General features: G+C 36.9%; 4 protein-coding genes across 8 annotated transcripts; all 4 read right to left on the minus strand.

Moving 5' to 3' along the window:
- Positions 1 to 270: 270 nt before the first annotated feature.
- On the minus strand, positions 271 to 2,422 carry LOC109857980 (tctex1 domain-containing protein 2-like). Its single transcript, XM_020434805.1, has 4 exons — positions 2,221 to 2,422; positions 1,629 to 1,721; positions 903 to 1,099; positions 271 to 612 (listed from the first exon to the last, which is right to left on the minus strand). The coding sequence occupies exons 1-4, from the start codon at positions 2,317 to 2,319 to the stop codon at positions 447 to 449; spliced, it is 555 nt and encodes a 184-aa protein (XP_020290394.1). The 5' UTR covers positions 2,320 to 2,422; the 3' UTR covers positions 271 to 446.
- A 5,802-nt stretch (positions 2,423 to 8,224) lies between these two features.
- On the minus strand, positions 8,225 to 13,983 carry LOC109857975 (hemicentin-1-like). Its single transcript, XM_020434800.1, has 6 exons — positions 13,394 to 13,983; positions 11,847 to 12,004; positions 10,811 to 11,021; positions 10,322 to 10,472; positions 9,718 to 9,866; positions 8,225 to 8,781 (listed from the first exon to the last, which is right to left on the minus strand). Exons 1-6 carry the CDS (start codon positions 13,479 to 13,481, stop codon positions 8,681 to 8,683), a joined length of 858 nt encoding a protein of 285 aa, XP_020290389.1. The 5' UTR covers positions 13,482 to 13,983; the 3' UTR covers positions 8,225 to 8,680.
- Positions 13,984 to 15,301: 1,318 nt separating this feature from the next.
- LOC109857985 (molybdenum cofactor biosynthesis protein 1) lies at positions 15,302 to 18,481 on the minus strand. Of its 4 annotated transcripts, none has more exons than XM_020434816.1 (8): positions 18,373 to 18,481; positions 18,017 to 18,238; positions 17,811 to 17,931; positions 17,574 to 17,741; positions 17,226 to 17,452; positions 16,915 to 17,142; positions 16,606 to 16,837; positions 15,302 to 16,148 (listed from the first exon to the last, which is right to left on the minus strand). In XM_020434816.1, exons 2-8 carry the CDS (start codon positions 18,104 to 18,106, stop codon positions 15,541 to 15,543), a joined length of 1,674 nt encoding a protein of 557 aa, XP_020290405.1. In that variant the 5' UTR covers positions 18,107 to 18,238; positions 18,373 to 18,481; the 3' UTR covers positions 15,302 to 15,540. The 4 variants fall into 4 exon arrangements, 3 of the variants coding, with proteins under 3 accessions (XP_020290405.1, XP_020290404.1, XP_020290407.1); XR_002250562.1 differs by adding an exon at positions 16,272 to 16,402 and having other exon boundaries at positions 16,061 to 16,148; positions 18,017 to 18,459; XM_020434815.1 differs by having other exon boundaries at positions 18,017 to 18,461.
- Positions 18,482 to 18,878: 397 nt separating this feature from the next.
- LOC109857984 (dynein heavy chain 2, axonemal) lies at positions 18,879 to 23,276 on the minus strand. Of its 2 annotated transcripts, XM_020434814.1 has the most exons (10): positions 23,199 to 23,276; positions 22,317 to 22,492; positions 22,046 to 22,122; positions 21,439 to 21,781; positions 20,708 to 21,037; positions 20,347 to 20,629; positions 20,103 to 20,268; positions 19,871 to 20,010; positions 19,428 to 19,752; positions 18,879 to 19,151 (listed from the first exon to the last, which is right to left on the minus strand). In XM_020434814.1, exons 2-10 carry the CDS (start codon positions 22,408 to 22,410, stop codon positions 18,954 to 18,956), a joined length of 1,956 nt encoding a protein of 651 aa, XP_020290403.1. In that variant the 5' UTR covers positions 22,411 to 22,492; positions 23,199 to 23,276; the 3' UTR covers positions 18,879 to 18,953. The 2 variants fall into 2 exon arrangements, with proteins under 2 accessions (XP_020290403.1, XP_020290402.1); XM_020434813.1 differs by having other exon boundaries at positions 22,317 to 23,218.
- Positions 23,277 to 23,310: the final 34 nt, after the last annotated feature.

Raw genomic sequence — 23,310 nt, forward strand, 5'->3', positions numbered from 1 at the left:
CGTGACAATAACGAAGAGAATAAAGTGTAATTTTATAAATCATTGTTACTTCGTACGGCGTTGAAATTATAATGTTTCAAAATGTTGTATCTCCATTAGTTCGCGCTAATATTTTCCGCCACATTTAATATTGCTGCTGGTGTGTCGTGTAATTTCTTTTATACACTTTCATAAATTTTCCGCGCGATTTACACCGATCGTTCACGCCAATAACTTTAACGAGTCGCGGCATTATCGTCCACGATTTTCGCGTGCCGATGTATTTAAAATCTGTTATAATCGAAATAACTCCACCAATATACTAATATATATATCGGTTCCACGACAATAAATCCCACAATAATAAATATGTATAAGCGTTAGGTTATTAATGTGTAATTCGATATTACAAAATAATGAGCGAGTAATGCAAATATATGTATACTTTGCGAATTGTTTTATCTCATTCAGTCATAATATAAAGCAAACACGCAGCACCACGCGTATATATGATTGTTTTCGAACACGTAATATGAGTAATTATCGTGCTCCGCATCCCAGAGACACTGGAAGGCCGCGTATATACTTTGCTGGAAGCGTTGGACTACGTACACCTGCGTCACCAGTTTGCATCTATAATCGCGCACAAACACAATCATATTTCACTCCATGCAGAAGTGAGAATTAGGTAGAAGATCGAAGCATTTTGTTATAGTTACGATCCGAGATGATGCATGGGAGTTTATAAAATATACGTATATATATATATATGTATATATATATATATAGAGAGAGAGAGAGAGAGAGAGAGAGAGAGAACGAGGAAGGCACAATGTTTTTAGAAAAGATTAAAGAGGAAGCGTCAAAGATAAAAAATGACGCAATTGAAAGTAAATTGAAGTAACTAATTAATTGGCAATTACCTGTCGTAATCTTTCTTGTTGACAGCCTCGAGTACATCGGCGGCAATATCTTTGCATAATTTAGACGCCTGTTTCGGCTGATACGACACGACCGACGATAATTTGGTCTCCATCACGTCATGGATAAGCTTGTCGACCGTTCTCGGGGAAAAAACTTTAAATGGCTCTAAGCGATAGGTGTTCTGATATCTCGGGATCTAGACCGATGACAAGAGGTATTATAGAGCAACGGAGATGAAACTTAACGGATGATAACTTGGCGAATAGTTTAATGGCGATGAAGTAAGCGCGGAAAGCCATTATGCTTGCTATGAGTTATACATCGTGATCGCGGGCTCTCAACGCCAAAATCATCCGTCGAAAAAGAAATATATATATATATATATATCATCACAATAAATTTTTCGGTTTTCGAACAAAATGTTACCCCCGGAGAAAAATTTCAGGCCCGGACGAGAGATCAGAATTTCAGAGGGACAGAGTAAGAAAGAGAGAAAGCGAGAGAAGACCCTCGCGCGAAAATTATGACGCGAAATTTTTATCTACACTCTAATTTTTTACCGGAAATCTCATTTCAGGAGTGAGCGGAGCGATTCTCCAAGCGCATCGAGATTCACCTGTATTAAAACTTGTTCATTTTCCGCGCTCACTCAATTTATTTGCGTCCATCCAATTTATTCCACCGCGCTGTGCGATGCAGAGGGGGGAGGGGGAGGGAAAGCGTACCTTAAGTCGATCCCCGCGTCTGTGAAAGAATAAGCCAGTCCCATTGAAACCAATCATGGAGAGCTTCGACAGCGTTTTTCTCTTGGTCTGGTTCTGTGTGTCCGGAAATAAGAAACATCGTCCTATTTTAGATTTCTCAGAGATACTCTTCCGCGTGCAACACGCTTGATATAAAACTCGGTGAGAGAAAATAAAAACGACGTAACTCAATGTATAGCAAAAAAAAAGCGGGTTTTTCGCTTATAAATTTCTTCTGCCTGATTTGAATATTTATAACGTCACTTTTAACGTAGAATATTAATAAAACAATAAGAAATATTGCGTTATATAGGATGAGAGAGAGCAAGGGAAGTGAAAAAAAAAAACGGAGATGAAACACAGATACACGTCAATAAATATTATTTTTGCCATCCACCTTTTTTCCGATTTCCTTTGAATCCACGAGAGCGCTTATTAGCGCTTTTATTACACAAATGTTTTTTTTTCTCTCTCTTTTTCACAGAGAAATTATGACATTTGTGAAAATAATTAACCTAACATACTCAATTACGTGTACAAACGCGATTCATAACACGTTTGTACACGGGATTACCTCTATGCTATCTGTCAGCGCTTTGCCGTTGAATCGCAGACGCGATAATTTCTTTGCCACCACATCCCACATATCTTGTTTATTCTGGGATTTACTCATTTTAAGTAGCCTGCAGTGACAAGTGACGTGAACGAATTATTCTCGGGAGAGGAGAAGCTGCTGCAAACGGCGGCGCGCGGAACAAAGGACGCTCATCAAAAGAATTTCAGCTACGTCGCTGAAAGGAGGAAATTATTGCAATCTCCGTCCGAAGTTCGCGAGCAATTTCAGCAAATAATTACGCGCTACGCCACGATAAACCGTTTTCTCCTACAGAAACGTCCGCACGCATTCTATGTTCAAATGGGATTGCGATGAATTTCTTTCAATGTCTTTTTCTCGAACGGATATAATAGCTCAAGTCTTTCAACTTTTATTTCTCTCTCGGCTGATGTTTTTACAAATTCTTTTGACAAAAATTACTATTATTGTGTATCTTAATTTCCGAGACAATGTATTTTTCTTTTTTTTTTTTTTTTTCTTACGTGCCATGACCGAAACATGTATAAGTTCTGCCGAGTGGGTCTCACTCACCATATATCTCGCGAAACTTTGAACCCGTCCGATTATCTCAAGATACATCCCGATAAAAGTATCGAGATCGATATCGAGTTCGGTATCGTGGGAATCGACACGGTTTGTCAATTGCAGATGATCCCGCGCCACAAACGAACCGCGTTTATCCCACGCTGTTGCAAACACCGCGATCGATATATAAGAGGGAGTTACGCCTTCGAGCTTGCTAAGCTTGGTACAATAGAACGTTAAGCACTTCCTTTGACAAACCAGGAAAATTTACCTATATAACTGTTCTTAGCGGTGAAAACACAATCCGTTAAAAATTTATTCAATAATCGCTCGCACTTCCTCTCTATTTATCTCGGTAATTTCGGAGATAATACCGTTTTGTATATGCTGAGTTTACAGTAATATATCAGAAAGAAAATAAATTTCCACAAAAAAATTCAATCTGTTTTATTGCATAAAACTAGCAAATAATAAAAAGCTGTAATAATAAGCTGGACGTGAAACAATGGTTTTATCGTAATAGTTTTATTATTATTATGACTAACTTGATAGGTACATTATATAACCTCGAGTTTTTTGCTACAGTCGTCATGTAAAACTGAAATGACATTTTGTCTAACAATAAAATATAAGAGCAGAGAGTTGTAATATAAAAATCTGTTTCAAGGTAATTATTGTTTCACATTCGGTGCTTTATTTTATAACGTCGTAACAGTTATAGTTAACTATAATTTTCTCTCGACTTTTCACCGCGCGCACATCTATGCTGCCGCTCGTCGCATATGGAGCGCGCGCAATAAAATCACGTTAAAATCGTTCCGCTTTCATTCAGCAATCCCTATCGTCGCAAAAAAAAAAAAAAGAGTCGGAAGTTCTCTTTTTGCCGAAGTTAATAAAAGTGCAAGATTGGATAAACAATCGACAGAATTTCCTGAACGATCAGCAGTTACGCGGCTAACTTTCACGAACGTGTCGCCAGAAACTCGTTTGCTAAGTCGATAAAACTCTGGCGTACAAGTATCTAATGCGGCAGGTTTAGTTTCTTAGATGCTTTCCCCCCGACCTAAAACTTTCCTCTTCCGTTCCTCTCCTCTTCTCCTATTTGATTTATACGAGAAGTGATATCGCTATTCGATCGATTTCCCAAAAACGATCGATGCCAATAAAAAGATGTGCGGGTAGAAAAGTACGAGATCATTAAATGCACGATGTTGCGCAGGTCGAAAAATATTTTAGAGAGATACGTTAATCTAGGAAAAATTTTTCTTTCATTTTTCTGTAAAACGCCGTATAAAAATTAGTTTTTGTACATTATAATAAATTATTATTTTGTGTACTAATGTTTGTGTGACTTATTTATGTAAATTTTTATATAAATAATTTGTAATATGTGTTATTATTAAATAGTATTTATTCATAATGTTCCAATCTTCTCGATGCAATTTTTCCGAACTAATTTATTGTATCTATTATTATCGGCAACGATACAGGATTATTTCGTGAAGCAGTGCGGAGTATACATTGTAAGCCGGACGTGTGCGGAGAGAAAATTCGTCGTGGAATTTTCTTTTCCGCTTTCTAAAAATGTGTCTTATATCCGTCCTCATTCTATTCTTTTCTATCGCACAGCTCATGCGGATATGCCATTCGTCCTTCCCCGCTTATAACGGTTGGAGAGTACACGCGAAACTCCTCAATAAAGGCTGCATTTGCGTGTATAGTGCATTCCTCGAATAACTTAACTTGCTCCGCGTGGTTTATGCGATTCACGTCCTTACAGTGGCCGGATCGCGGCCCTCTCCGATCGAACAACATTGTTATATTGATTAAACGATTTCACGATTTTACATTTTGGCGACTTTTAATATCGAAGACGTTATGTTTATTTTGCAGTTTTCGTGATATTTTTTGATATTTCACACGCAGTATTTTTGAAAGTCGGGCTCGGTAATAAATATTATATCAGCGGTCCGGAACGGAGGATGGATAGAGTAGAGGGTCACACAATACCAATTACGAAGCTCGCGAGAAACGAGTTTTTCGCGGCTTTCGCAGAAGCGCCGCACGCCAGGATTTTCGCAGGAATATCTGGGGAAATTGCTTCGCGTTCAAAAGCTTCACGCGATTACGACGTAAACTCGTTCATTACGGCGATACTCGCGTGAGCGACAAGAGTGTGCGCGTTCACAAAAAAAATTTGATCCTCCGACGATTCGCGTAGATAGGTACATAAAACTTTTGTTGAAATAGAACTTATTCATATAGAACCGACTACATCGTCGCCGCAACATTATTCCGTGGTTCTGCGGTATCGAGAAACGAAAATTTGCGACCAAAGTCCGGAAAACTCGCCGAACTCGCAAAAATACTTTTTATCGCGAGATCTATGGGTATTCCGACTTATTCAAAAATGTTCGCCGTATTCTTCGAAGATTTTTATTTTCATGAAAGTTTACGCGGCCACACCTAAAGAAAACGTGCTCGGAATAAATTTTCTATACGTAACGAATGTGCAATATAGCATGTGAAATAACCCGAGCATTGCGCAATATTAAAGCGCGGGTTACGAGAGTTTTCCCAACATCAGTTGGAAACGAGCTCTTTCTCCGCTCTTTTCTATTTTCTCTATAGAAGCTATAACGACACGAAACACTTTAATCTCTGATTGTTTGTAACTCTCGAAAAGCTCGTAAGTTTTTTTTTTTTTTTTTGTTTCTTTTGTTTAGTATGAAATAATACGTAGTAATGTAATTCCGGAACATTTTGCCAAGAATCTGTGTTCTCTCCGGCCAACTCCGAGCGTTTGGTTTCTCCGGAAGATATCGCGCGCAGTAAAGAAGGACAGCGGGCGACAAGGCGAGTGGAAGAGGTCGCCGTTACTCCCGCCATGAATTTGCATCGGTGGGTCGACGCAACGCGCGGCGGGCGATTCCGGTACGCGGTGAGGCGCCTAACAGATGCTCTTGCGCGCGCGATTTGCATGAAATGAGACCGGACAAGATCCGCAGCTCTCCCGCGGGGACGTGCGCGCCAGAGAACGAGAGCTGTAGAAACGTTGCGCTGCTCTCTCCGGCCCAGACGTATGTCGGAGAGAGAACTGCCGTTCCATTATCGGGACAGGTATAGACCGAACGATCTCGGTGACTCTAATGTGCTCCGTCAAGTAAGAAGGGCAACCATTAACCCTCCGCCCATTGGCGAACGCGACGTGAATGCACGTCACGCTCGTGTGCTTCCACGGATTATGTTTTTCCGATTCCTTGCACTTAACGCTCGGCGTGATGGCACACCAGACTGGCCAGCATGATTTTTATATCCGTCTGTTGGTACATGATATCTGCAGACTCTCTCTCTCTCTCTCTCTCTCTCCCATTGCCAGATGTTGCGCTAACACTTTATTTTGTACTTGGAGAAATTGAATTCTTTCCGCTGGCGTCTAAATCCATTTAAAAATTGTATCTGTTTGTATCTATTTCTTTTCCGAACAGTTTATTAGATTGTAAGCAAGAAATACTTTGAACTCGAACATTCAATAATTAAAAGAGAAAACCAGAAGCTCATGAAATACACGATACTGGAGAATAAAAAAAACATTTTCTAAAATATTTTAGAGATTCTTCATTGAACGCATCTAGAGGTAGTGTTTCTTTCGTTTCTCTTAAAATGCTACATAAATTATTCTTTGTATTATACCCCGATAGCCAAATGATAGCAGTATGCCAGCAGTATGCACGCAGATTTAATCAGCACTTTGCAGGAGATTTCACTCAGCTATGTCATCATAGTGAGTGAAGTATATAGGCACGATATGTAAAGAAAACAACACAGCAAAAATATAAAAAATAAATGAAGAATGAAATGACAATAGCACGTTGTGCTTCAAATCTGTTACATTTTTTTGAGCAAGTTCTGCTTGATTGATACAATAATATTTGCATCACGGCGTGACACATTTATATTCTCTTTTTTTTCTGTTTTCCTGTCAACACTAGTTGCAATAACAGATTATGTTTGAATACTGGCTACACTGTACTGGCATAATGTATTATTGCAGACTTTGCAAAATATGCTTATTCAGTCTTGGTTATCTGGGTACCTATACATTATTGTGTGTGTGTGTGTGTGTGTGTGTAATTGTACTGCATGTATTGTAATGCATGTGGCTCGTTTCTTCTCTCGTTAAAAATTTAAAAAACGCACAATCGCATTAGGATCTTCGGAAAAGAAATTAAATATTCTGTTGTAATTGTATCTTTAAATTCCGCGTACATATATTTCGAGACTTTTCGCATCGAGCGAATCATATTTTGACGACGCGTGTCTTATTGGGTCAGTTGACATGACGCGAGAGAATGTTCAACTGTAAGAAGAAGAAAGCCGAACTTTTATCTTGGATTTTTGCATAATAAGAGAAAGAATAAAGAGTCCGCACTTGAGAGAGTTGTCGATTGTTCGAAAAGTCAGAGGGATCGCAGGCGGGATCATTTTGTTAGAGAAAACGTTCAAACATTCAGCATTGAAAATATACGTGATGTGAACTTTGAATTTTTAATACTGACTGGTGAATTTTAGAACGCAAGCTTAATAACGACTTAGTGAATGATGTAACTACAAGCAATGGGCGAGCGCCATTAAATAATAAATAACAGAAATAGTTAAATACGTTGTTAGCGTCGGCACAGATGGCCGACAATACACTGCCGCGCTTAAATGCGCCATTTCGCTTAGTGCACCAGTGATCCAACGATCTTACTCCTCTAATGACGTCACAGAAAAGTTGAAGATCGTCAGCCGATTCGCGATTGACTTCAGTATTTACAGTTCGCGTAGTTTCGCGGCGTGTGTGGTCGTGTGCAATCGCGTATTTCTCGTTAATGCTCGTTAATTTGCGAAAATGCGGTGATGCGATCAGGCTTTCCCGATGAACGAGCGAACCAGAAGTGCGAGGAAGACCGGGGATATTATGGCTCACAATTAAGGAAAATCAACATCCGGTGAGTCATTGCCTCGCGTGTTATTTGTCTAGTCACAAATTTGCGTAGCAAATGTCTTTAATTGACGTCACGTTGCGCGAGGTCGGCCATTGCATTTTTCGCGTTTTTTACGATTTTCTCACTATGGATTTTCGTTATCGAACATACGGGATTGTCCGTCTTAACGATTCGGTTAATTGCGCGCCCGTAATTATCCAAATATCGGTTTCCCGATGATCGAGCATGTACGCCATATAGAATCACTGTCGCGTTGTTGTTTCGTCGGTTTTTGTCACGTCGTGACAACCTTGTTTTTCATGTATATTGTTTGTATTCCGGACGACGAATGTAAGGATTCGAGTAATATTTCACGAAGGAAAATCTTGAATATAGGAAAAATGAGGAATCATGGGTTTTTTTTTCTTTTACATACACAGAAATCCAGTTTTTGTGTGTAACTCCAAAAGTTTATTACGTACATATTATATCTCTGTGTTAACACATTCGAGTCCACAGATTTAAGTATTTGTTCGTTTTTAAATCGGTTGTGAATTTCTCCATTAACGCGGATGCGAAAGGAAGAAATCCGGATTAAAATCTCTCAGAGTGAAACAAATACGTAGCGTGATTTCTAGCTTAGCGTTAACACATACATATACTTCAACCGTGTAGAGAACGTCGATGAAAAAAAAATTTTCCACGGCAAATATCATATACACGGAACCGTTCTCTCTCTCTCTCTCTCTCTCTTTCTCTCTCTGTAAGTGTACAGTCAATATATTTCAATCGATTATTCTCTCGCTTCAATTCCCTCACGTCATCTCATCGAACATCTCCATGCGAATCTTCGGGAACGAGTTTGGAAGTAGCCTATTCACACAGACGATCGTCGTCGTCTTTACACGGCGGTGGCGCATCGTTCATCGAAACATCGTATCGACGAGGAAAATCAGGACGAGCAGTACCAATCTTCTATTTACATCGCCGGTACCACCGTGCTGCATCGCAGCGGGATGTTCGCCTGGAAAAGAGAATTACATCGGACGACTAACGTGTCGCTTGTGTGTCCGCTCCTCCATTCCTGAATCTTCACGAATTCAATCTCGTCAATCTTTCTCGGATAGTTCTCGCTAAACAGATCCTCGTTAAACGAACATTAAATTTATTAACATCCCGAACGAAAATGGAAACTCGCGAAGCAAGAGACTGCGCTTGAGAATTCTCCGAGATTTAAAAAAGGGCAATGGTAAATCGTTGGGCTATTGTGAGAAAGAAAAAGATAAACATTTCTTATTTGTTGTACGTTTGATACGACAATGCATTGTTCAAGCAAGCAGATGTGACAACGTTGTAAATATTCTCAAAATATATGTATATTTTTCCTGAACAATGTTTATTATCGTAATAAACAAACGCCATCTTTTGTCGCGTGCCGTTGAATGGCAAATTGAACGGTAAATTGTTCGCGCCGGGTTCCATCCGTGATATTAAACAGTTGTTACAAAAGATAATTAATATTTGAATAACGCGCCGCATTATTTATACCGAGCGTATTAACGTAATGAAGAGCACGGAATGCAGGAGCAGATTGCGCTCGGTTGTACCGAGAGAGAGAGAGAGAGAGAGAGAGGGAGGGAGAGAGAGAGAGAGAAAGCGCGTGCCAGAATTAAAACAAATATTCCCTTATTGCGAAGTGTGTTGGGGGAATAATTTCGTAACGTTACGCTTTCCCGCCCCCCGCGCTCGCTCTTGTTCTCGCAGAGAATTTCGAAATTAACTATCGTAACCTCTCTGTGTACTCTATCTCTCTATCTCTCTCTCTCTCTCTCTCTCTCTCTCTCTCTCTCTCTCTCTNTCTCTCTCTCTCTCTCTCTCTCTCTCTCTCTCTCTCTCTCTCTATGCCGCCTCTTCCCTTTCGCACGCTCTACTGATATTGCCACCGCGGTATTTTGCTCACCGTTTAGTACGTGCACCATGACGCTCGCCGGGGTGACTTTGCTCGAGGCGCATGTATAATTACCGCTATCGTTAAGTTGAGCACGCGTTATTAGGAGCTTGCTGGTAGTACCCCGCTTTCCCTTCTCCGTCTCCAGAGATACGCCGCCTCTGTCGAACGTGTACAACATAAGAGCATTATTCAGCTGATTTGCGAAAGTTTTCGATAATTACGCAATATAAGGGAGTGTGTCTCATGCGTCATTTTGACGATCGATATTGTTTTTTGTTTTTTTTTTTCAATTGCATTTAAAGCCACGTTACTTGCGTATTACTTGCGCGCGCGTCCGATATAATATTTATGTCATATCATTCGCGAACAGAATTGCTTTAGGCGTTTCGTTGTGAGTGCACGCAAGTGATTTACAACATTATGCGCGGCTTTGTGGTGTGCACAACTAATCTTGAAGCCAGTGGATTACTGAGATTACTCTAATTAGATCTGCGATTTGGTTGTTTGTGCATCGCGTGTTTGCACACGAACGCCCGCAATGATGCCGTTTGAACAATGATTCCATCAGCTAATTGTGCACCCACAAAGGTACATCGAGTCGAATTGCTCGTACCTTGGACCGTCGAAATCGATCACTGCCCCGGCATGGTACCAGGTCACGTTGCTCGGGGGCAGATCCTGCAGTTCTATGATGCAAGTCAGGCTGATTGTGCTGCCTTTCTTGATGTATAGCTCCTGGGGACCCGTGATCCTTGCCTGTATATCTGATAGGAACAACGTGAACGACAGTAACGACGTGAGAAAATAAGAAGAATAAATCGGACGATATCGCGCTCTGCGATTGGCTTTGTCACTTAAAATCCGCGACGCGAGATCGAGATCTAGAGATCATTATTCGGATCGCATCGGATTTCTATGGCTCAAAATGAATTTCTTACATTACTTCGGAAAGCTCAGCAAATCGCATCGCCGTGTGATCGCCCGGGGAGAGTTAAAACAATTGGTTTCTACCGCCGGTTCGCGCAGAAGACGCTCGCGGGGGATCTTTAAGCGCGATTTATGGGCAAAGGCTACCATCGCCTCGCCTCTCGTAGAAACTCACCCAAAACCTTCAGCGCCACGGCTCTATATATCTTCGGTTCTGTATTAACCTGACACTCGTAAATGCCGGCGTCCCGCGGTTGCACGTAATCTATTCGCAGATTCCAGTCGTCGGTCGCCGGATTGCCGACTATCGTAAATCTCGCGTCGCTCGTGTAAGTCACAGACATAGACGTCAAGATGTGTAGGTCCCTTTTTCGGATCCAAGACACCTGGGTTTATACGTAAACGGAAGCCTCAAATGAGAGGTACAAGGTAATTGCAGTTTGCCCTCAACCCTCTCGCTGCTGCTGCTGTGCTGCTGCTGCCGTTTTCGATTCAACTCGTTCTCTCTCTCGCGCGCGCGCTCGTTTCTCACCTCGCATTATAATGAAGACGGTCTTGACGAAAGAGACACGAGAATTTAGAAATACATATAAAAATTCTTACGACCAACGAGAGCTCGGAGAAAATTTTATCGCCAATACGAGAGATTTCTTGAAATATCATAAATGAAGATAAAGACTCTGAGAAGAAATTCAAAAATTTCCGAGGGAAACAGAGAGAGAGAGAGAGAGAGAGAGAGAAAGATATTTTTTTTTATACTCTCTCACGTATACGTGAAATTATTGTAATGGTGATTCCCTTATCGCCCGAAGACTTTTCTATTTTTATAGAAGATAGATACTCGCGAGCGATAAGAATATCGACTTGCTTTTTGGCGTCGATTCAAGAGTGAAAAATGCTGATGGTTTTGGTTCCTTTTTGTTTTTTTTTTGTTTTTTTTTTTCGTTATTCTATTCCCTCTTATTGTTTTCTTACTGGATTACAACAGATCATGAAATTATTTTGTACGGAAAAATTCTTCTGCTTTTAAACTCCCATTATACTCCGGTAAACATCTACCGAACACGCTATGTTTGCTATGCCAACAGCGAAAGGGTTAATTGCGTTTTGCGCAAGCATCTAAATTATTGCGACACGCAAACTGCCGCTAATATGCTCCAACTACTTTCAAGAATGATATAATCAACAAAGGAGACGTTTGTGAAACTCACGGTTCTGTTCCCCAAGTTCTTAACGCGACATAACAATACAGCAGCTTGTCCTATCGCTACCGTTAGTTTTTGCGGTGTATCTGTGAAAAAATGTGTCTTCTTTGTGCTGCGTTGTGATTTTTCCCCCTTCTCGAATGTGTCGTTGAAATGTAGAAACGCTGAAATAGAGAATTGAATTGAAATAGAATCTCATGCTCTCGTTATCACCCGGTAATATTATCGTTTTTTCTCTCTCCTTTCTCTTCTCCCCCCCTCTCTCAAAAAAACATGGTGTTGTAATTTTTTTAATCAGAGAAAAATGCAGAAAAAAAGAATAAAATTTGTCTTCATGCAATCTTTCGGTACGTGTTACACACGTATTTGTACGTTAATTTTACGTATAAATTTATACATGCAAATTGTAGATATAATAGTGTTAATAATAGTGTTCAGTCAAATAATTGCTTGATTAAAATAAATTAATGATTTGCATTTTGTGTGCGCGGTTCTCTTTTATCACATGCATTTCGTACACGTCATTAAAATGTATGTTTTCGATTTTTGCTATTGTCAAGAGTACACTACAAAAACGTTTAATAATATTTGTATTGTTGCATGTGTAAATGACACATTTTATGTATACATATACACGCGCATAAATATGAAATTATTTAAAAAAAAAATATTTTTGTATTACAATCTTGTCGATATCAAACTTCGAAAACATACATTTTAATGAGTTAAAGTGCGCATGATAAATCGCTCACATAAAATGCAAATTATTATAGTTTATTTTATATAAAAAAAAGCATATATTTAAGAGAGAAAAATATTTGAAACGTAAAAAACGCGCGTAATGATCTACGAAAGATTTATTCTATAATATATATATATATATATATGTATTATAATAATTTCACGTAGACAACATGTATATACGCATTGGTGTATTATTTCCACTAATAATTATACTGTTGTAACATAGTATGCAAAATAAGAAAGAGTTTATCAGATAAACCAAGATAAAAATGCGCCACAGACTTTAATCCTCTCTTCTCTAATTATAATCCTTTGTTTAATTTTCATCTCTCTTATATGAAAGAGTTAATTATTCTCTACTTTCCGAGCGCCGCTTTCACGCATTGAGAGCCGTTTATTTTTTAATCTTTTTCGCGTAATCTCTCATCTAAATCCTCGTAAAACTAGAATATACGATCCATTAAGAAATGAGAACTGTATAGGAGTTGATTTCGCGTCGATTTAACGCCGATTGAATTAATTAAGTTTTTATTTCCATCTACCGTCGAATGCAGACGTTGTACAATATGTTTCGAACTTTTTTCTTTTTTTATTTTATCTTTGCTGATAGCAAGAGAAGAGGAAGTAAATTCGGTAATAAAAATGATTTACGCTACTGTCTCATATACACCGGTCTCACGTAACTGAGATTACTTCAGCTTCGTGCAACGAAAATTACGTGCCGCAGGTATCCATAATATAACATCGGGGGTAGAAAAAGCGTTGTCGAGATCGTTTCTCTGGGGGCGATGCAAGTGCGGGACATTTACCGATGCCGTGTTCGCCGTAAAGTGGTTCCGCGTGTAACAGGTATCCGATTCCCAGGAGCAGGAGTGCCATGCCGTGGAACGGGGCCATTTTTCACTTCACACTCATTTCTTAATCTAATTCAACACGCCGCTCTGCGTCTGACAGCGACCTACCCACCACCGTCCGACGATACAAACGATCACACTCCACTCGCGGTCCTTCAAAAAGTACCCGCGGGGTCACGTCGATCGTTGGCATAATGCCGTTACCCTCACTGCGATCTTAGCTTTTTTACTCTTCACGTATATGAAAGGGAAGCATTTAGCGTTCACCGCTGATCGTTTTGTTTTTTTTTTTTTCGCCGCTTTTACCAAGCCGAGAAAATGTTCCAAACATAATCAATCGATCTTTCGCATTTACGCTCGACAATCGATTGTTTTGAATACATTGTTCAAAAATTAATTTATAGAAATGATTAAAAGCAAATTGATAAATTTCTTCTCAGAAAACATTTAAAAATCCGATATATGATTATTATATCGATGATTCTTTTAATCCATGCGCGATTCGGTCGCGATCGCGCGGAGAGTTAAGACCCGGTGTAATGCGACACGGCGGCGGGCCGAGCACTGAATTTACTCCTCGCGCAGGACACGAATAAGCTCTGAAATCCTAGCAACGGTGGCGCCGTACCCATTCCGCCAGGTATGTGCGATTGCGCCGAAAGGTCCTCGGCATCAGATATGATTTCCATTAACCGAGACGAGATGTGTTTATTCCGCATGCGACTCTCGCTACACACACACACACACAGCTACATTATCGCGATTTACCGAAACAATCGGTGTTATATATGTCTTTTTCGAAGCGCAAAGTTTTCTACCTCTTCTGTATCAGTTCGTACTGTTTTGGATAAAGAAGTTTATGACGCTATTTGCGTGTTGTTTCCTACGACAATTTTTCTCTTTCTACGATGTTTACTATGCATGTGAGGAAACGAGAATTGGAGACAAAGAAATTACTTTTTTTTTTTAATATATTAAATTATAATATATATTTTGTATGATAAAATTTGTCAAAACATAACAATTTTACAATGCGATAATAAGAATTATAATAACACATTGTCTTATATATAATATACAATAAAATATAATACATATGTATATATACATATACGTGTGTGTTACAAACTAACTGGCAAGATAAAATATCATCAATTGTAATGTTTCTAACAATCATATAATTTTTTTACATATTTATAATATAATATTAAAACGCTTATTTAAAATGCAATCAGACTATTCTAACAAGTAAAAATATTCTAATAAGTAAAAAAGTAAGCACCAACTTTTATATAAATGTTTTTCTTATATTTCCGTTATTTCTTTGTTTCTTGGAGAGCACCCCTAGTCTTTTTTTTTTAGACTTTTATAACAGTGCATACTTTGTTCTTATTTGTTCTACCTAATTTGTTCTTATATTTTTAGTATTCCCCACCATTTCTGATTCTCACTAACATTTTTTCTAGATAATTTTATTAAATTTTATTTAAATACATTTTTTTAATATGTGCGCTTTATTAATACACATGGAAGCACTTTGATGTATTATTTTTAAAGTCTAAAAAAATACATATCTTTTTTTGTACATACTTCGGTGTTTTATTTAGTTCTATACTACTCTAGTTCTATACTGTTCTAGATATCACATGTTGTAAAAAGATTTGTTTTATTATAATTAAGGATTGGAAAAAATATTGAAATTACATCTTTATTGTTATTAAGTATTATACTACGGAATGCTTTGTAAAATGCGTTGTAAAAGTCTGATTGCGTGAACACACGTAAGTATATAAAATAGTTTGTATAAAACTATATATACGTGCTAAATTGTAATTAATACTATTACTGTAGTCAGTAAAAATTTTATGCATAAAATTTTGTATGAAGTTTTGTATAAAAACGATTATACTGTCATTTATAAAAGCAAAATATTATCAAACTTAATATACTGCAAGATCGTAGATTTTTCCTTAGAACTTTAGACATATCTGAGTCTTTTTTGATATCTTGTACTGTATTGCTTAAAAAATAAACTATAATTAACAAATTCCCATGTTGCATCCACTGTTGCAAAGTAATCTCGTCAGTAGCAATAAAGATTTTTATTTTTTATCTACTGTAAAATTACTCTTTGTACCACCTGTTTTCGATATTAATTCTATGCCGTATATTTGCATCGTACCAGGAGTGGCCGCGTATTTGCACATATCGTAAACTGTGAGTGCAGCTATACTCACAGCAGTTAAAGCTTCCATTTCGACACCAGTTTTACCGGTACATCTAACCTCCGATGTAATTTCTATTGTGTGCGATTCCTCGTTTAAAATTAAACATACGTTCACGTAAGACAGCATGAGCGGATGACACAAAGGTATAAGGTCACAAGTACGTTTTGCCGCCATAATTCCGGCCAATTGAGCTACCGACAACACATCGCCCTTCTTCAGGTTATTCTCCGCGATCAGATTACTGATAACAGAACCTATCTTTACGAATCCTTTTGCTTTTGCTACGCGTTTGCTGTCATTTTTCCATCCGACATCCACCATATTCGCTTTACCGGCCTCGTCTATGTGCGACAATGACGAATACATTCTTATACTCTTATTCCTAAAGCACGTGGACACGTATGGAAAATATTTGTACTGCATGTTCCTCATCGACGTGACGTTATACGTTTTTTTGTAGAAAATCTCATTATCTACGTTAGCTGTAACACACATTGTAAAATTATTTTTGTATATACATGTATATATACAAAATATTACACGTGTGTGTGCGCATGCGCATATTTGTGCAAAAAGATAAAAAGAGCAGATAAAAAAAAAATTACAATAATATCTGTGCGCGTCTCGACAAAGCCGAATATATGTTACTACAGTTGATCAATTATTAAGTTAAAATTAATTTAACCCCCTATCAGGATCATTGGCCTATTTTCCATCTGAGTAAGATTGAACATTCCTGAAACACACGTCAGTCAGCAGAGATATAAAACTTCATCGGTTTGTCGACACTCTGCTACAGTTTATAAAATAAAAATTAAATTGCAAGAAAACGTAAACACTTAAAAAAAAAACAAACAATTCAATTAAGCAAACAGTTCATTTTAAATTAATATCTGTACTAAAATTGTTTTTTTTTTTATCTCAGAGAGAAAGAAATACCTGCATGTTGCTTTTTTTTCTGCAATACTGCTTTTCTGATCAGATCCTTAAGATCGTCTTCCGAAACCCCACCTCGCAATGCATCTCTGAGTGAGACCTCATCTTTTCCGAACAAGCACACTTTCAAATTTCCATCTGCTGTTATTCTCAAGCGATTGCATGAGTCACAAAAATGTTGACTCATAGACGTAATAAATCCAATTTGACCTACGAATCCCGGCACATGGTAGGCCTGTCGAGATAGATGCAATATTGCAATATTCAAATAATACATAAATATATAACATCATGAAAAAAAAAGATACAAACTTTAGACGTATCATTAGGCTGAGAATTCGACAGAGCTTGGAAGTCCGGATATTTCTTTCGAATTAATTTTTTCATCTCGTCGAAGGAAACCATTTTATTCTCTTTCCATTCGTTTCCTTGAAACGGCATGTATTCAATGAAACGTACGTCGATTGGACGATCTCTCGTAAAATCGACGAAATCAATTATTTCATCGTCATTACGTCCTCGCATTACCACACAGTTGACCTGTCAATAAAATATATAGATTATATATATGTGTGCACATATTGTCTAATATTCAAACTACGTGTGCAATTGTATCATCTCACCTTCACAGGATTATAACCGAGTTGTACAGCAAGGTCTATAGAAGCCATGACTCTTGCCCAGCCCTTTCTACGAGTAAAAACTTCAAAACGCTCCTCTTTCAGAGTGTCTAGTGATATGTTCAAAGCATCCAGTCCTGCTCTTTGAAGAGCCGGCAACTGACGAGTCAGAGTTAACCCATTGGTGGTAATAGCAACCTGCTCCAATTCTCTCAATTGTTTCAATCGTTCTGACGCATAAAATTGTAAATAAGCAACGCGAAAAGTAAGATCGCCTGATCATAATAATAATCTCACCGCTATAAATTTAAAAATAATTATTAAAAAATAATTATTAAAAAAGATTCTTACCAACGATATCAACAATATCCTTGCGGACTGTAGGTTCGCCACCTGTTAAACGTATTTTACGTACTCCTTCTTTTACAAAAAGATCAGCTATCTGTATTATCTCATCAGTTCTTAAGATATTTTCTTTTTTAGTTAGCTTGACACCTTCCGCAGGCATGCAATATGTACCTGTAATATACGTAGATGTGTGTTATATAAAAAAAAAAAAAATTATACAAATTTTATTATAAAACTTACATCGAAGATTGCAACGCTCCGTAACGGATATTCTAAGATATGTATGCTTGCGTCCAAACGTATCTGTAAGTATTTCACGCTGCTGCTCATCTTGCAGCAATCTGGTTTTGAGTTGCTGCAACTATAATGTTAAAACAGAGAGATTAATATATTATACTTGAGCCGCTAAAAATAAATTGCATTTTGACAGATGTGATAATGCTTACTCGAGTCAGCGTTCCCGTAACTGCAGCAGTTGCCGTAGATGCGTTTGCGGCACCGCAAAATTGTCTGACAAAATTGCACTTTCGTAACATTTATACAAATTTGTATTCAAAACGACAGACAGAAAAAGATCATTAGACAAACGCGTGTTAAGTCACTCGTTGCTTTAAGAGAACTACGTGTCATGTATCCTTTTACGCTCAATTTTATATATTATCTTCTTTCTTAAAAACAAAAAACCGTTATATAATTTTTTTTATTGCACTGTAGATTGCTGTGTATCAGCTGTGTATCAGCTGTGTATCATCGATAAGCAAAGCTGTCATCGTGTGCACACTGGTCTTTATTAATTCAGTACCGCGATTGAGAAAGGAGCTGCCACTTCTTCGTCTTCTTCGAGTGTTTTGCTCTTTTTCAGCCACTAGCGTTGATCAGCTGATTCGAGCCATACGGAAGACACAAAAGTGGAGGATTTTACTATTCGCGTGAATTATTAAAGGTCAGTGTGTACACGTGCTTCTAAATTCTTTTAAGCTTCGTGTCCACGATGTCAGAAATTGTTTCGATATCTCGAACTGAGAGAGAGCTGACCAATCGCATTGGTCGAATGGCGCGAATTGTTCAAATACGATTGGTCAATTCTTTCTCTATCCGCCATCTCGGGATCGTGAACACAAGACTTTATTCATTGCAACTGCTTAGAAACTGATCAGTTTGTTGCACGTAGATGTTTTTTAATAAAAATAAATAAATTTTTTCAATGGAAATAAATAATTTAGATAAAATAATCAACTTACACCTAATGTGATTGGTCTCAACAAGAAAGAAAACTTCTAAGACCAATATTATTATTACTAAATTTTATTCAATACTTACATAAGTACAACACGTGTAATTTTATATAAGAAAATAATCGGTTATTACAGCGAAATGATACTTTTACATCTCACCTACACAACTTTCTATCCAGTCGGATGCGTCTATCATTTTTTGAAATGATCGTTCCACATATCTGTCAATGCACAATCTAGCTGTGTTTTCCGACTGACCTTGAAATATGAATGAATAATACTCTCTGTGTCTCATCACGTTTGCGCTGCGACAATGTTTGATCTCACAATCCAGTATTTTCCACATCTACAAATACAACATTCAGTCATTCCAATCGTTTGAACGCTCTTTGGTATTTTATAAGATTATACAATATATGCAAAAAATATATAAGAAAAATATTAACATATTATATTGTTTACATGCTAAGTTTGCGTTATAAAAATTATTTCAAGTTATTTTAACTATATATAAAGTATATATATATATAAAAGTATATTATTAATTGTAAGTATATGCAAATTATATACAATTGTAAAAAATATATTTTATTTGATTTCGTAAGAAATTGTTGTTTTGAACCTTCATCCATTTCATCCGTAACATATCTTTCAACGATTTCTTGTGTGTAAAATGTCGAAACGCGTAAATGGCTTCGATGCCCTCTTCAATATCGTTAACTTCTTCAAACATGCGTTCAATCAGAGTCTTCACCATGTTTTCTAATTCCATCACGGAATATCTAAATTTTTGCATGTTTTTTACCCATGTCGATTTTTCTACTTCGAGAATATTCTGTGTTGATTTGATTTCGTCTAAACTCTGGTACAACAGACCGTCTATTCTGCGACAATAGTCCTCGTATTCAAAGCCTTTTGCACCGCCGATTGACCCTACCTTGTTGCATCTATAATTCATTTGTGAGTCACTTATTAGCTATTCTATTTTATTTTTCATAATAGTTGTGTTTCTTTCAAAAAGCAGACATGATTAATCTTTGAGCAAGAAATTTTACTGCGTCTCACCTTCCAAATACGATCAAAGCGTTGCATATCTCAATAATATCGTAACATCTTTGCATAAATGTATCGATGCGATTGAATATTAACTGTTCGTTTACGTTCCAATCTCTATTCGATTTCACGTGTGCGGTTATGTTTGTGACCTGCAGATTATTTCGGTAATTAGACAAAAAAATTTTGCTAGAATTACAATCGACATATCATCAAAAACGATGCACGATGCTTTCTGCATAACCTTATCGTATACAATCTTATATGTTTCGCAACAAGAGATGCACTTCCAAAGTATATTTATCTTGTCTTCTACGCAGTCGTCTAATAACGCTTGTAAATTGACATATTTTTGACATTGATATATTATTTGAGAACTGACACACTCGCAAAGTATTTCTATATTGCTCCTATAAAATATTTCTCGTCATTAATTTTCTGCTCTGGCGAATTTTTAAAATTGTTTTAATTATTTAAAATAACCGTACGATATGTTATAAAATGGCGATTCTGTCCAAATAAACAATATCAACAATAATATTCTTGTTATCGGTTCTTCAATTTCATCCGGACATTTCAAATCGTTACAAGCTTCCGACAAAATTCTCAAGTACGTCACGTTTGACGTTGCTTGATTTATTCCTTTGTTAAGTTGTAGCGTCAAATGACGTAACGAATCCGATGTTGGCGAACGAATGTTCTCCAAAAACCGCAATATCGATTCGACTTTTCTATTAGAAAATTGATCCAGCAAACAACACAAGTCGTAATCTGGAATTCAAAAATCTTTCACAAAGTGCAAGACGAACTATTATATTTATATTTATTTATTCTACATTTGAAACTAACATATCGCTGTCCAATGTTCCAGCTCGTCGACAATGTTTTCTCTTCTTTTCTTCATGGACATGCTCGCTAACACCTCGTGTATCTGCTTGATCCAATATCGTACGATACTTTCAAATCTTTCTATTAGTGCTTTTTCTGATTCGGTTAATTTGCCAGGAGCGTACTGTCGATTGTCTTTCGACAAATCCATCTTTTCAAAGTTCGATTCCGCAATATTGGGAGGATCTTCTCGCGGCATATACAATTTGGTCAATTTCAATGGCTTATAAATCCATTCGGTCAGGTACATTAAAAATTTGTGCAGGTTTGAGAACAAATCAGTTTTGATAGCTGGTTTTAAGAAAATAGATTTAATTATAAGAAAAATAGATTTTTCAAATATTTTTTCATGTAAATATAGTTTAAAAACTTTTTAGAAAATACACATAATTGCAATTCAAAGTTTTGTATTTAACTCCCTTCTCTCTAAACATGTCCAAATTGAATAATTAATACTTCAGAATTAAGATTTGTAGTATAAGCTTTCAAATCTCTCAAATTAAAATTGTTGAGCTCACAATTTGACATTATAAGTTTTCGGTGAGGAGCTAAGTCACGTAACGAAAAATTAAAACTCTTTGATGAAGTTTAAAAAACGTTTATCGCAAAATTTATATATTATCTTATATAATGATTATCTTATGTAAATAATGATAAAAGTACTTGGATTTTTATTTAAAAAAAAAGGATACTCTCGAGCCATTCGTTGCTACTCAATGCTACGGGCACGTATAAGCACTCCATTGATTTCAATACAAACATCATTGTGTTGTGATTAACACTACCAAAAACGATTGTAACATAAAAATTGTCAACTGTGAGCACCTGCCAAGGCGCTCGCATGAAATATACAAAATTGCTTATGTGTCCTGCTGGAATGCTCAATTGCGCGTTTAATACATTTGCCTTGAAATAAATACATAGTAATGTAAAACTTGGATTTTTGAAATACTCGCAAATAACTGTGTCACAATTTTCATTCCAATCGTCATCTTTAAGTGAAGGAAGCACTGTGAGATCCTTCACATATTGTATCTAAAAAATAATGTTATAGTAAAAAGGATTATTACTTATATATTATAAATATTTCAAGTTTATACTTCGTAACAAAAAGATAAAAACAATATTAAATTATTAATGATTTTTCAAGTTTTACAATGTCAACCGATTGACACAAGAAAATTGTAGAAATTTAAAACGTTTTTTTTTTTTTTTCACTTCTTGCATAATAAGACTACGACACAAGTAGTCTCGGAAGCTTTAAATAAATTTGAAAATATAAGTAGAAACATAACTGACCAATTTCTTTAAATCTTGTTCATCAAAGACCGGCTTTATCGGTTCAACAAAAAGTTCTTCTTCGCTCTCAAGACTTTCTGAAATAATTTATATGTATATATAGGATGTTTCAAAATAAATTCTAGGAAATATTCTGATACAAAAATTCAAAAAATACAAAAATGACGAGACTGTAATAATTTTTCAATTATAAGCGATTAAAGATCACGAATTGTAGACCTAAACTTTTGACATGTAAAATATCACAAAAAAACTAATTTTGCAAAACTACCTTGTCGTTCAAAATCTTCTTCATCTGTGTCCATATCCAAGAATTCTCGGTGAGAATCCGGAGGTGGATTTTCCATTTTTTTCTTTTTCTCCATCTTTCTTCTTTTGTTTGTTCGAAAAATGTGATAAATCGAAATTTATTTAAAATATTGCTCAGGTATTAAAACGCTAAACACACTGTGAAATGGATTAGTAACAGAAGCGTTGCTAAGGGTGACGTCATAACATGTATTTTTTACTTGAAGTAAATGTATAAATAAATGAGCAAATAATAAAGATAATATATTACATTATTTTTTTATTATATTAAACTGCGATTTTATCATCAATAGAAAGTGTTTTCTAGAGAACTTTTATTTTATCTCGTTCTGATACTCAATCAACATGACTTTGATATCTCACAGTAAGATATCGAATTTAAAAAAAATGCATTTGATTTTGTTTCGCCTGTAATCGTCTGCACGAGTGACATTTTACTTGTATCCATTGGAGCTAAAAATTGAGTGAGTTTTAAAACCCGACGTCATGATGAAGTCGTACTTTGCTACTTGGGAACAAGTGGGTCACGCTGTGAAAAAGACGTTGATTGGCCATTGTGTGACCTACGCGTTTATTCCTCAACGCTGTCTCGTTCTGTATGCACGAGTCATTTAAAGGGAAGTATAAAAATATATTTTTTAACAAATTGATACGTTACAATTGTTGCGTAAGAAAACGTAAGAAAATTTTCAAAATAAGATCGCAAGAAACGGAGCAAACTTAATGGCCGCGTTCGGCAGGACTTGGCGCTTTGTGCTTATTGTGATTGGTCTGTTCCTCTGGATCTATTGCAGATGTGAAAATACATGCCAATGATGACGAGCAATAATGACAAAACGTTTACTGCAGCGTTTGATTCTGCCGAACACGTCTGATGACGACATCGCAGGTACATAACGTCCGGTAAAATCGACGTGCTGCGCGATTGATCGATATCGTTAGCGCGATGAGCTCCC

Source organism: Pseudomyrmex gracilis, unplaced genomic scaffold (genome assembly GCF_002006095.1).
Source record: "Pseudomyrmex gracilis isolate BER0280 unplaced genomic scaffold, ASM200609v1 scaffold_179, whole genome shotgun sequence".
Classification (NCBI taxonomy): Eukaryota; Metazoa; Arthropoda; class Insecta; order Hymenoptera; family Formicidae; genus Pseudomyrmex; species Pseudomyrmex gracilis.

What these genes read in the sequence shown, in the direction of transcription:
- LOC109857980 (XM_020434805.1), bottom strand. Translation starts at nt 2,319, where the DNA reads ATGAGTAAATCCCAGAATAAACAAGATATGTGGGATGTGGTGGCAAAG. An exon ending in CGCTGACAGATAGCATAGAG is followed by an intron (nt 1,722 to 2,220) that starts GTAATCCCGTGT and finishes CCGGACACACAG; the next exon opens with AACCAGACCAAGAGAAAAAC. An exon ending in AACAAGAAAGATTACGACAG is followed by an intron (nt 613 to 902) that starts GTAATTGCCAAT and finishes GCGCGATTATAG; the next exon opens with ATGCAAACTGGTGACGCAGG.
- LOC109857984 (XM_020434814.1), bottom strand. Translation starts at nt 22,410, where the DNA reads ATGGAGAAAAAGAAAAAAATGGAAAATCCACCTCCGGATTCTCACCGA. An exon ending in AACAAGATTTAAAGAAATTG is followed by an intron (nt 21,782 to 22,045) that starts GTCAGTTATGTT and finishes ATTATTTTTTAG; the next exon opens with ATACAATATGTGAAGGATCT. An exon ending in TCGCCATTTTATAACATATC is followed by an intron (nt 20,269 to 20,346) that starts GTACGGTTATTT and finishes AATATTTTATAG; the next exon opens with GAGCAATATAGAAATACTTT.
- LOC109857985 (XM_020434816.1), bottom strand. Translation starts at nt 18,106, where the DNA reads ATGTTACGAAAGTGCAATTTTGTCAGACAATTTTGCGGTGCCGCAAAC. An exon ending in TTACGGGAACGCTGACTCGA is followed by an intron (nt 17,932 to 18,016) that starts GTAAGCATTATC and finishes TTAACATTATAG; the next exon opens with TTGCAGCAACTCAAAACCAG. An exon ending in AGCCTAATGATACGTCTAAA is followed by an intron (nt 16,838 to 16,914) that starts GTTTGTATCTTT and finishes CTATCTCGACAG; the next exon opens with GCCTACCATGTGCCGGGATT.
- LOC109857975 (XM_020434800.1), bottom strand. Translation starts at nt 13,481, where the DNA reads ATGGCCCCGTTCCACGGCATGGCACTCCTGCTCCTGGGAATCGGATAC. An exon ending in TTACGGCGAACACGGCATCG is followed by an intron (nt 12,005 to 13,393) that starts GTAAATGTCCCG and finishes TCTCTATTTCAG; the next exon opens with CGTTTCTACATTTCAACGAC. An exon ending in CATGGTGCACGTACTAAACG is followed by an intron (nt 8,782 to 9,717) that starts GTGAGCAAAATA and finishes TCTCTTTTCCAG; the next exon opens with GCGAACATCCCGCTGCGATG.